Source organism: Sander lucioperca, chromosome 3, assembly GCF_008315115.2.
Source record: "Sander lucioperca isolate FBNREF2018 chromosome 3, SLUC_FBN_1.2, whole genome shotgun sequence".
NCBI classification, from domain to species: domain Eukaryota; kingdom Metazoa; phylum Chordata; class Actinopteri; order Perciformes; family Percidae; genus Sander; species Sander lucioperca.
The window spans coordinates 23,586,762-23,600,374 of NC_050175.1; the positions used below are offsets into that span (position 1 = coordinate 23,586,762).

General features: G+C 40.6%; 1 protein-coding gene across 18 annotated transcripts in view; it reads right to left on the reverse strand.

Annotated features, from left to right (window-relative positions):
- Positions 1-13,613, reverse strand: part of tjp1a (tight junction protein 1a) — a 118,733-nt gene that overhangs the window by 73,001 nt on the left and 32,119 nt on the right. For 12 of the 18 annotated variants that reach the window (XM_035999524.1, XM_035999527.1, XM_035999525.1 and 9 more), the window contains exon 3: positions 631-780. The exons of the other annotated variants lie outside the window; for them this stretch is intronic. In XM_035999524.1, the coding sequence (XP_035855417.1) occupies positions 631-780 (150 nt within the window). The remainder of the gene's footprint in view (positions 1-630; positions 781-13,613) is intronic. 18 annotated transcript variants of the gene reach the window in all.

Sequence of the window (13,613 nt, forward strand, 5' to 3'; positions counted from 1 at the left end):
ACATTATGCATTATAGTATGCTAAGTGACAAACAAACTGTTAATATTCCAGTGACAAAAGTACAACATGAAACCATTAGGTTCATTTATTTTATTTGAATTATTGTCAATTCAATTTTAGTTTTTATACTTTTCGATTCCCGTAGAGAAATGTGTCTTCATTGGATTCATTCGTGTTAATAAGCTCTACACTTTCTCCATATCTAATTTACTGCCCTCATTAAATCCCAAAACACAGATACGATTACTGTAAAATGATGCAAATCAGTCAGCACACAAAATACTACCTTAAGCTCAACACTCTGAAGTAATTTAAATTCAAACTATAGAGATGCAGAACACTGACAGTTGCCCTTTTGTAACATTTGTTCAGAGAAGGATCAACAAGAAAGAAATATCCTTCAGTGTTGCAATGAACATCTCCCTTCAAAGAACATCTCCTTTCATCTTTCTCCAGAAGACCAAACATGTAGACATGACCAGCATGAAATAAACATATTAACATCAAATACTGTAATAAATCAAGCTGGCAACTTAAAACCACTCTGCTTAATGATAACCTTCCAAAAAATGCTTTTGATTAGCTCTGTGCACGTCATACATTATCAAACCGTCGCTCTTGTTCACTCACCACACATGCGTGCATATGCCTGCCCACGGTCTGATTCCAGCTACGGTTGACCCAGAGGGATTCTTTTGCCCGTGTTTGTGTCCCTCCGCATGCACGAGCAGTATGCAAGTGAGTGAATGTGGGGTGATCCTCAGCAGCTCCCACTGTGGACTGAGAGCAGAGCCAACCTGGTGTGACATCTGTAAAGGCCGTGAGATAATCTACATGACACTGCCACTGATCGGAGTGGAGATATTGATTTAAAAAGCGGCGGCTCTAAAATTAGATTCCTATGTGTTCTGATTGGGCCAGAAGCATGCACCTCTGTGTTAATATGAGCCTATGGACAGAGCTGTGAGTGCTGATCAAAGCTTTGATGGAAACTCCAGCAGTCTTGATTAAAGTCAACCTAACATTGCAGAGGTCCTCTGGCCTGACCTCCCGTCCCATTCCTCCCTCCATCTTCTCTCCCTGTGATAATAGAGACATTCCTGAGCTCCTTCCCTGCCTTGCCGCAGGCCTCTCCCTTAATTCCAGTGGAGTGTGTGGAATGTTGGACTGGAGAGCCGAGCAGCCAGGCAGCCAGAGGCGAACAGACGAGAGGAAATGAACAACATTAATAAACCCAGGTCTGTTATGGCTCCTGGTGCTTAAAGCACCTGGATGCCCACTGCAGAGTTGACCAACACATATGCATGCACACAGGCGCGCACACACGCACGCACACACACACACACACACACACACACACACACACACACACACACACACACACACACACACACTCACACAAGCAGGGAGAACATCTGCCATACAATATGCAAATCTGGAGCAAGCCTATCCATATGTAGCTTTGTAGTTGGATTAACTATGTAAGTGAATCAGAGGGCTGGATTACAGGATATGATGGGATCTTTTAAACATGCATATCATACATGATCAGATGAATGTACAGTACTGCTTAGGATCTCAGCAATGAAATGTCGAAGAACCAGCAAGACAGAGAAAAAAGATTGTCTCTTATGAGAATGTTTTACTTCCAAATAGTGTCTTTTTTTGGTGATATATGATTTTTCCAATTGTGGTTACAGTACTGTACTGTTACTACAATTCTAGATGCATAACCTGAATATGGAAGCTCTACTCTGAACTGTAGCCTAACCCGCTCAAACAGAAAATCAGCAAAATGACCAAGTTGAGGCTCGTCTGTTAGAGTCTGGTCAATTTCCCTCGGACAACTAAAAGCTGTGTATGAAAAAGAGAGACAGAAAGAGAGAGAAAAATAAAGCTACTACAGGCCAGGTGAGCAAAGGACATGGGCAAATACAACGAGAAGATAAACCAAGAGAAGATCAAATGGAAAAAGAAAGAGATTTGGCAAATGTTGTAAGCTCAAAAAAAGAAAAGAGGGAACACTCTGTTCTGGATGTTACAGTCAGAGGCAGAGTGATGGGCTGAAAAAAAAGATGAAGGGCAAAACATTTCAGAAAGAGTGATATACAGCACTGCAGCGGGGTCTGACTCGGAGCATTAATCTCCACCACTCCTCCGTGCTTCTGGAAATCAATTCTCTCTATTGGTTGCTGCTTTATTTATGGGTCACCATTAGGGATAAACTATCAGCAACTATGATGACTGAGTTGCTGTCACAGAGAGGGGAAGCTTGGTGGGGCAGGAGGGGTGTCACCAATCCATCCAGCTGCCTCCCTTGAGAATCACAAGACCAATGACATTTAAGGGTGCACACTTGAATTTAAACGGCTGCACCCAGGCGGGTTATTAATCATGTTCATCATCATTGTTCAGCCCATAACAATTATGAGATCAATATTTCTTCATGGTCTAAAAGTGTTGGGATTTAGAAATGAGGAAGTCAAAATCAGGTGATGTTTCCGTGTGTGTTTGTGTTTGTTTGTGTGTGTGTGTGTGTGTGTGTGTGTGTGTGTGTGTGTGTGTGTGTGTGTGTGTGTGTGTGTGTGTGTGTGTGTGTGTGCGTGTGTGTGCCCACTTGCATGATTGGGTGTCTGGCTGCCAGTCTCACTGACAAGAATGCAGCTCCTCACACAGAGAAGAGACGATCAAAAGCGACAATGTCACAGAGCTGTCACGTTCGCTGTGACTGCACCAACTGACTGTTAGTGTTTCAACCTCTCCTTCGACCTTTTCCAGCACCCACTCGACACGTCTCTCTCTCTCTCTCTCTCTCTGCCCGGTTTGTCTCCACCACACCATCTCTACCTGTTATTGCTGCCCACCTGCTTGGCTCCTTGTCTGTCTGCCAGCCTGCTTCAGGACTAAGGAGGCCAGCCAGCTTTATTAAAAGAAAACAAGCAGGAGAAATAACCAGGGATGCAGGGATATGAGGACAGTTAATCTGCTGGCATCGTCACAGAGGCTCTGAGGGAGCTTCCACTGAAAACAAGCCATATACATATATATATATAGTCTGAAGCTGCCTCACTGAACATTGCTCTTCTAATTTATAATGGTCATTGGTGAAAGCTAGAAAAAATACATAAAACACCACCTTTATTCTTTGCAGCCCCACTGAAGTGCCAGCTTGATAATAATTAATAATTATTAAATGGATGGCACCATACAGACTACTTTCATTTTGTTTAAAAGAGGAAACAGAAAGGCTGCTATATAATAGAATAGAATAGAATAAAACAGAATTGAAAGGAATAGAGCATTGTTTTTGTCTGAGTCTTTGAGCTTTCTGGCAGGCTCCAAGAAAAAGCGCTGACCCATGGAAGACAAAATCCCTATCACCTGACTGATCAGTCATCCCCCACTGCTCTCCTCTCTGCCCCCTCTCTTATTCTTAATGAAATATCTCCAGCTAAGACTTGACACCACCTCATAAATATGAGTGGACGTGCTGGGGAGTTCATATCTCCCTCTGTATGTTTCATCAACAAGAACAAAACATCAGAACATTTTGTACTCGTTGTCCATGCAGTCTTCTTCGGCTGCTCCCTCGGCAAACATCTCTTAACACTTTCATTTTCAGGGGTCATGTTGATGTTTGGCTCCGACAGCAACATTCCGAATTAAACTAACCACAGCTGTTTGTTTTAATGCTAAAACTGACTTTCTAACTCATTCACATCAGCCAGTAGATAAGATATGATGTTAAAATTGTTATATTGGCAAATATTTAACAATAACACTAAAGTGCAGATGAATCTGTGCCCATCTCTGTTTTGCACTCTCTGATGCTACACAGATCTGCCACTCTGCTTAGCAGTGAGATCCCCAGTGGGCCTTTCTGGAATGTCGATTTCAGTTAATTACATTTTCTGGCATCTGCTTTGCCCATGAAGTCACAGAGGCAGCCACAGTACAGGCATCTGCAGAAGATCTGTCACATGTTTTACTGTAAGTGAAATATTCATATTACGCCTACATATGAAATTATTGTAGTTCATTATTCTTATTCACAGACTACAGAAATTCACCAAATGGGCTACTCATATGTCCATCAAAAGGAAGAGATCCACCTGCTTTTGACTCTTAATTTATGGAAGCTCAGTCGACAAAAGTCTGCATTTATCTCTCTGACTCTTCTTTCCCAACTACTCTCTTTGTCTCTATCCACATCTGAGCATCGGTACACAGACTGCTTGGAAATCATTTCAAACATATGTTAGAGATATGAAAAGTGTGTAAGAGTGTAAAGACAGATGTGTAACATATGAAATATATCCATTTATGCTGACGAGTAAAAGCATCCTGTCTCATTCAGACAGTTAAAATGGAGACCAGAGCTGAGGAGGTCAGTGGTCTGGTGTTAAGATGGTTAGTGGTGAAACTCTGCCCTCTGCAGGAAAAAAGCTCTCATTGAACTGTTTTTCAGACAGGTTGACTGGAGAAGAGCTTCAGTGCTCTTTTAATCTTTTCAGTGTAGCAAAAGCACTATTAGTGGCCACACAGGTGTACTGCAAGTGTTGGAGAAAGTAAATACTGTAGTTCTTGTGTTGCATTCTATTTCCAAGGCCTAGAGTTCCTTTTTTTTTGATTCATAAAGTGAATGTGATTACAGTACTAATGCAAAGATGATAGAAAGCATAAAATGAACCTTCATGCTACATCTTTCCAAAGACAGAGCTTTACAGTGGTTTGTAACTAGGAACACGGCACAGGTGTGCCGTGTTCCTAGTTATATGACAATATAGTAAAACACAGTTGTAATGATAAAAATTATGTCTTCATATGAGAAGATTTAATGTTGACAAATATTGTACATTAAAGCTTTAGTGCATAACTTTTTGATATTAATGAACGTCCGTTACATTCAAGCCATTGCCAAATGAGTTGCTACAAAGCTAATTAAGACTATCATCTCCACACAACTCTCTCTGTAGTTCTCTGTATGGCTATGTTACAAGATTGTGTCGTTCAGTGACTTTCCCGCTCAGAAGCTCGAGTGAACATAATTACCTCTTCTGAAGAGTCCATCAGCTTTTTTTAATCCTCCTGTCCTCCTTGGCTACTAGCAACTGTGTGGAGGAGGGGTGGGGGCGATGTGTGATCACGTAAGGCTTGTATCATGTGGACGCCTCAACAGTGTTGTTGTCATTACTTGAATTCCTCATGGGTGGACAGAAACTATGCACTATAGCTTTAACATAACACTCAAACATATCCCTTATATGTGCCCCATAACAACATTAAATGTTTTAAAGCAGGGATCTTGCGTATTAAACTAGGCCCACAATAATGTGTAGGGCGGCCTATCGCCTTTTTACATACCTTTTAGTGCATAAGCTATTAAAATAATAATTGTTGGCATGATTTTATAAATCATGTTTTAATGTTAAATATACATGTGGCACAGTGAATCATTATTACCTGTATCTGTGAATGGCTACCTTAGTGACATATGGGCCAGTATCAATAATGTTTTTTTCCCCCACAAATAAGCTGATTTATATTTGCTAATAATATGTTGGATTGTTAAGACATTTTCTTTTTTTTTGAAAACTTTCAAAAAATTAACAATAATTTTGCAGCCCCCCTGTAGTAACAACTAGAGGTCACGGACCCCCTGTTTAAGATCTCTGTTTTAAAGCATTGATTAAATGTTTATATGCTGCTTACAAATGCTAAATAGGGGGATCATAATACTTAAGTAAATGTAACAAAGAAAAAGAAAAAAAAGAGACCTTTCACCCCAAGGTCCCAGAGGTCACTTTGTGTCTCTATGCTGTGAAAGTCAATCCGCAAAGAATGCTGACTCATTATCCACACACACACACACACACACACACACACACACACACACACACACACACACACACACACACACACACACACACACACACAGAGAGACAGGGGCGTAGCAAAATTCTGGACCCAGGCATCCTCTATGGGCACTCTTTGCTATTCATTCTAGTATCTTTGTGGGCCCCCTTCTCACATGACCTGCCCTGTATACTCTGTCCCCTTCCCCCCCCAGTCTGACGCCCCTGCATACAGATACTCATTTACATACTGTGTGAGGCAACAGTTGCTGAATTAAAGTGTAGGAACCTTAAAGAGTCTTTGACCAGGATATAGGAAACAAAATGATGGGTTGTTCATTTTCTGTAATCTCACTATAAGAATTAGCACAAGAGGATGCAGCTTCACTCTCTGTACTCTTTTTATTGCCCCTACTACAATACAGACATCTCAGTTGAGGTATTTGGGACAAAACTGCAAATGCATGTCAGTGTTGTAATCAGAGCTGTTGGAGATCACTGATAAAGTTTAGATATGAATTAAGAACTGTTCCTATGAATAAAAATATACAGCTATTGATGTCATAAACGTATTAATATCTGAACACCAGTTTCTTGAAACTAGGTCCCATCCTAGTTACTCAGCAGCAGCACAGGCTATCCCTGCCTTCCTTAATGGACTTGGGTGGAGGGGCCATCAAAACTGTGAGCAGAGTACATCCCTCAGCAGGTAGCATCCTGAAATAGCAACCTGGATCCTAATGGTGCACAGCACTGCCCCTGGCTTCTGACAAATCCATTGCACGCACACACAAAGACAGACACAGACACACACATGCTGTGACAGACAGAAAGATACACACACATATCTCAATGCACCCGTCGGCTCTGATTAACCCATTTCCTCTTTTTTTCCCCCTTTTCTTTCATCATTTGCTTTACTCCTCTCTGCAGACAGACGCCACAAAGCCAAGCTGCAGGTTGGCATCATGACTTCCCCGGGGGCGTCTCACTTTTCAAAGTTTCACATTTCTGTTGGTCAATTTAGTTGAGAGGGAAAATAAAAGTCAAACCTGAAATGAAAGCCCTTGGAGGTGCCTGCAAGGAGTGAAAGGTTAGAGAGAGAGAAAGATCTTTCTGTACACCTACTGCACTGAGGAGACTGAGATTGTTCAAAGAGGGCAACATAGAGCTCAACAGTGACCGCTAGAGGTGTTGAAATTAATCAAATAATCGATGCATCGAATCGTGGACATGGACGATGCTGCATCGATAATCGGCCGAGCCATAATCGATTATTTCTGTTTACAATTTAATGTATGCCTAACAACCTTTCTGTTTACATATTCTGTTATCTTTTGCACATTCAGGAAGTGCCATGTGCTCAGTGCTGTAGTTTTATGTATCCAATTTATTTAGTATTAGAGCACTGCAGAATTTTTTGTTTTGAAGCTCGAAAAGCTATGAATTAAATATCCTATATGGCTTTAACAGAAAAATGTATTTGACGCATCGTGACGCATCGTGATGCGTCACGATGCGTCACGATGCATCGAGATATCAAATCGAATCAAAGGCATGATAATTGTAATCGAATCGAATCGGGAGATCATTGAAGATTCACACCTCTAGTGACCGCCCACTTTTTTTCGGTCTCCGGAAGTGTTTTTCTCCATTCAATTGTTTCATTGATGTTTCGAAAATTGCTTATATATAGAGTTTTAAGTCTGGAACCAAGCCAACCAGCTACGAGATGAATAGTGAGCATAACACATTTGATTCAGCGCAAAAAAACATTTTGAAAACGGCAAAAAAGGCAAAGGTGCAAAGGTACAAGACCGTGTACAGAAACTATCATAGACTTCAATGGTAGAAGCTCACTCTAGCCGTTCGCGGTTTCGCGGTACGGTAAACGGTTTCTATGGTAACAGCAAGTTGGACCAATCAGAGACGTTGCTGTTACGCTTAGGATTGTGGGTAGTGTAGTTTTTCTCCATTAAATCACAGATAAAACATGTTTTTCTTAAAACTAGGTTGATTTCATACGGACTTCTAGCTTCTACAGGATCAGAAACCTTCGTTTCACAACCACGTAGCTCGGGGTCAGTCTACCTCGTATGGTTTAGACAATATGACTGATATTCTAAATCCTTATGGAGAAAATCAATGGGATTTTTACTTCCTGAGTCGGCTGTGGGCGGGACTGTTGAGGTCTATACAGGCAATAAAATATACAGGGACAGAGGTGACTAGTCTGAACTACCAGTGAAATGACAAAGACACCAGATAAGTAGGAGCATATATTACATTTAAAATTGGTCATATTTCAAGATGTAATCTGCCATAGACAGAAATAAAGATTCTCTCAACATACTTTCAGCTCAGTAGTAAAGTACTACAACAAATAAAAATAACTCATCTATGTCATTTATAGGTATTTTAAATATGTGCAAATATGTTGTTTTTCTGTAAATGCCGTTTTTTTTACATTATTTTTTGTTTATATTACTTTTTTTGTTATTCCCTCTTTCCATACAAACTTTTTTTTTTGTATTAATCTATATAGTTTGTTTGTGTATTCAGACTTTCACTCAGTTTTGTGAATCTCTGTTGGGAGGTATGGGACATGTAGCCAGTTTATGTGTGAGAGTGTAAAAATCAGTCAAAGCTATCAGTGTCAGAAGAGATTTCATTCATATCCTCTTTCCAACAAGAAACATATGGCCATACCAAACAGCAGCTTCATTCATCATTACAAACAATTTGTGCTATCTTAATTCTCTTATACCTTATATCAAACACTAAGTGGAATCTGGGATCATGAGCTGCTGAAGACAATAACTTTTCATGGAGATATTGTCACTATAATGCTTCATTAGATGGTGAGGAGTGATGAGATTCTATAATAAGATAATAATCTAATATTGGATATACTAAAAACACTTGACAAATGCATTTTAACTGACTAATTTGACTAATGGTCAATAGAAATAAAGTCACATTTATCAACAAGAGACTTTAGGACTTAAGGATAGAAAGATCTGAAAAAACTTGTCCAACTTGTATTCTGTGAACCTTGAGATGCATTACTTTTATCATTTGTATGTATATATATGTATGAATTACTGAAGGTATCATTGTCTCGAGTGTTTGTGGTTCGACTCCTTCATTGATTGTCAATTGCAGCCTGTGGCTTAAGTACAAAAATGCCTTTTTTCATATTGTGAATTTAATGGCTGAAACGTTGCTTTTTAAATGAACTTAATGCTTACAGTGTGTAAACTGCTTTGTTTTACACCCCCTTCTCTCTGCTGATATACATTCGGTATATAATGGTGTATATACAGTAAGTGACTGACCTTTAACAGTGAGACATACCGCGTTATCTTTCACATTCAACAATAATGTCTTGAGTGTCATGATGTCTACTAAAAGGGGAGACTGTGTTTTGAGGGCTACACTCTGAAGAAGGCTGCTTTGTGCTGATACGCATGGGTTGCTGCACAGTTCTATTTTTAATGTAAGATTTCTATATGAAATAGCCATCTAAATAAAGACTTTTTAAATTTTTTACAAGAAGAGTGCCTTGGACCTTTTTTTCTCTTTGAAGTTTTTTTTCCCTTTCCAAAGAGCGCCATCATTTGTTTTGAACTTCTGAGCACTCCAGACTTTTTTTCTTCCTAAATGTCTCGAGTGTGTTGAATTAAAACAACAAAATATAGCTTAATAGTAACATACATAGACAGTATATAAACTGGACCAACAGATCCCGTTGCTCTGGACGGAGACCAGTGAAGGATATTAGAAGCACTTTTCTGGTGATGGCCAAGCGTTACTGCGCAGCCTCCAACTGAGAGAGACGACGTAAATGTGACGTGAGCAACCTGTCTGAAAGTTTAAGTCTTCTGGTAGCTGTGCCAAGAGAAATCTCAATCATTCCCAATCTTTCAGAGACGGAGAGCGTAGGTATATGTAAGGAGATAACATAGGCACAGGCTAATTATTGCTAACTAAAATGCTAGTTAACATTAGTAATTAAACTTATACAGCTAATGTAAGTCGAAACTGCCTGCGAGCTTCTCCTGTACTATACGGTAATTCGACAGTAAGTCGCTTGGTTATGACGCAATCGTTAGCCTATTTTTACAAAAACACCTGCACGGAGCAATAACGTGAGGTACAAGGTAATGGAAGCTTTTATACATTATCGTGTTTCTTTGGAAATAAACAATGGACAAATAAAGTCTTTAAATGATTCAGATGTAAAGTTATTCGCTGTCAAAGTGACGTCAAAATGAATGGCAGTCACTGGAATGCTAACAGCGGGTGAGTGCTTGTTAGCATCAAAATGGCGCCATAGGAGGTTCGGGTTGTTGACAGACGCTTACCCCCTTGGTAACATATTACCATAATATAGTAGCTAAAAACAGATGGTAAATATTAAAGGGGCTGTGCTTTCAGAACATTAATATAGCAGCAAAAAAATATTTGCTGTAAAGATATACACAAGTTCACGCGCCAAATCCCAGGTGGCGCCATGACACTACACAAATGTACTTAATTTCCGCTGGAAGTGGTTTGTGCAGCGTCTGCCGGTGTAAATACAGCGATTTCGATGCTAGCTTGGGAACACGGTTCTACTACTTTGACTGGAGATGGCGTTACTCTCCCCCACCCGAATTAACACAGTCTGACGAGAAAGAGGCAAACTCCATACCCAGTGAAAGTCACCGTTTCTCGGTTATTGGACGACCGAGATGCCGTGGAGCTCCGGAGCTGGCTGGCTGCCAGCTGCCGGCATAACTTTCGTATATATTTACAGTTTGAATTTCGTCATGCCACGTATAGAACATCTACCCCAATGTCTTATAAAGCTAACCATGGTGTCCGATTTCAATTTAATGCATTTTTGTGAACATTAGGGGTTTCGTTTCAGAGGTCTAAGAGGAGGCTAGCAAGCTCTCATTGATAGAGCTCCATCCAGCCGCAGGCTCTATCAATGAGACTTGCGGACAAGAGGCGTTTATTTCCCCGATCATTTGTTTAAATAACTCAACACACATATCCATTATAAGATTAACTGGAAACTGCAGTAAGAGATTGCGGGCGTAACAAGCTCACTGACCGCGCTATCACTCACACACAGCGGCCATTTAGCAGGAAGAGTTAATTAATTGTTATATCCTCTTTGTCACTGTGATAATCAGTGCTTTGTCGGCACAACGGAGCTAGCTAGCAAAACAAACCCAGCCCGCCAGAACGGAAGTGGATTGCATCGACGGGAGGAGTTTAGGATGTAGAGCGGAAACGGCTCCAAAACTTGTGTATAGTAGAGTAATGGTGTCCTGAGCAGAGAATGAAGTCATACTCCCTTTGTGTGTGTTGTAATCAGAGCTTCTCTGTTCTTTGTTTTAAAAGCCAGTCCGGCCGCGTGTGCATGTTAGATCATGTGGCTGTGAAAAAACGAAGTTAGCCTATTTGAAGTCTTGGGAAACGGTCTGCGAAAGCCGTGTGGAGGCAATCAAGTACTTTTAATACAGCCCCTTTTTTTAACCTTTATTTATCCAGGTAAATCGATTGAGAACAACTTCTCATTTGCAACGACGACCTGTCACATTCACACAGTTACACATTCTTACCTGGAAGCTGCCCAGTACAACCACAGTCAGATCTACTGGCCACTGAGCAGCTCCACTGGAGCAGTTGGGGTTAAGGGCCTTGCTCAAGGGCACCGCAGTGGTGGTAATGAGGGAGGGACAAGCGCTGCTCTTTCACTTTCCCCACCCAGATTTTTTTTTTCCTGTCGGTCTGGGGATTGAACCGGTGACCTCCCGGTCCCAAGCTCCTAAGCTTTGAATATAAGTGTCAACGGCAGAGCAGAAAATAAGCTCTCTTCTAGACCTAAAATAAAAACTTAACAATACCACACACTACAACCTGCTTTTTCTCTGTTCACCCTTTAACATAAAATTGCCCATTTACATCACTGTAACCTATGTGTATTGTCACCCTAACCTCCCACACCCAGGGTAAAGGAACTGTGTTGCCATGGAAACAGAGAGGGCCTAAATTCTGAGCTGCTGAGAATCCATCCCATCTTGTTAGACAAGGCTGCTGCTGCCGCCACGTGGTACAAGATAAAAGCTGAAGTCATAAATTAGCTCAATCTTCTCTTTCATAAATCTGACACATCTTAAGCATGAGCCAACGACTGTAATGTTCACAACTGACACAACAGGGTTGCCGTCACAGTGCACAAACCACACAAAAAAAAAACACTCCACACTACAAGGTGGTGTAATTGCTTTTAAGTGTGATAAATTATTCAGAGCAAAACATTTCACCACTGAGACCTGTTCTAGAAATTGAGCTGGGACCAAAATAGGAATGGATGTGAAAGCAAAGCTAAAATTACATCAAAAGTCACTGAGCACTGAGGAAACACTGTCAGTCAACTGAGGCTAAAAATGTCTACTATATGTCTAATAAGAGAATTACATGCTGCTATGACTGAACTAAAGCTTGTCTGGCACACACGCCTTGAATAGTGAGCTGATCAGAAGAATACTGTATGTCACAGGAAAGCAACACAGGGCTACAGTATATGCCACTGTCGGGTCAGCTGGTCTGATTTGATCAATAAAATTAATTCCACCACTTCGTTAAGTAAACATCGCAGGGCAAGTACAGTGCTGCTTAATGTTATATATTCAATATTGACAGCTACCTACGTGTTGGTGAGCAAAAATGAGTATTAATATACTGTAAACAAAAACGTAAACAAAGAGCATGAAGGCAAGAACAATAGGTCATCTTTAACCAGCTATAGCATGTCAATTCAATACTATAGAGCAGGGACAGGGTGGGGCTGAGTTTGTTATCATGTAAGCACAACAACACCAATACTGCTCTTTTCCTTGAATCAATCTTCCAATCATTCTGCACTCTTTTAATTTTTTACGTTCATCCATCTCCCCTTCTTGTTTCTTTTCTTCTAGTAATTCCTCCATGCCTCCTCTCTGCCCTCTTCCATCCTGCTCTTCTTATGTCCCTGTTTGAGAAATGCTGACCTGCAAACTCCTTAATGTGACCAATCAATATCACACAGAGGACAGCCGACCGCTGGACATACCAATATGAAGACACACTTCCTGAAATGTATGCAGCCAGGCATCCCTTCAGCCAATATCTCTTACTCATACACACACACACACACACACAGCATGCACATACACACGCTACAAACCAAAAGTGATTGATTAATTTAATTTAATCTATGTGAACTGTTCCATATGACCCTGTGTAAAAAAAGGCTTTCTCACTTACAGGCTGCTGCTGTGGATGTCATAGATCATTGATTCATTTATCTATAGAACTAACATTGATCCTGCCTGCCCTTGCTGCCTGACATTACAGATGCATAGTGCCGGGGGATGAGCTAACATGAGGGGCAGGGAGCATGTCATTATGCAGAGAGCTGCATATCTTTAGCTAATAAATCACTGCGATCAAAACCAAAGCCATAGGGAACCTGAAAGCTACAGCTTATATATTTGCTGCTGATTAATGGCGAATGCAATTAATGAGTGGCTTCATCAGCTGTTGCCAATGTCAGGCATGAACCTGTACAAGTGATCAATCACTATAAGCTTTAAAAGTAACCGACAAGTTAAAAGTACACAGAGTGTAAACAGGAATGTAAACCATGGCCTTTAGTTTACATTGCTATTCCTATACTTTTATACAACTCTGTAAATTTGGCTTTTTGTATTCATTCAG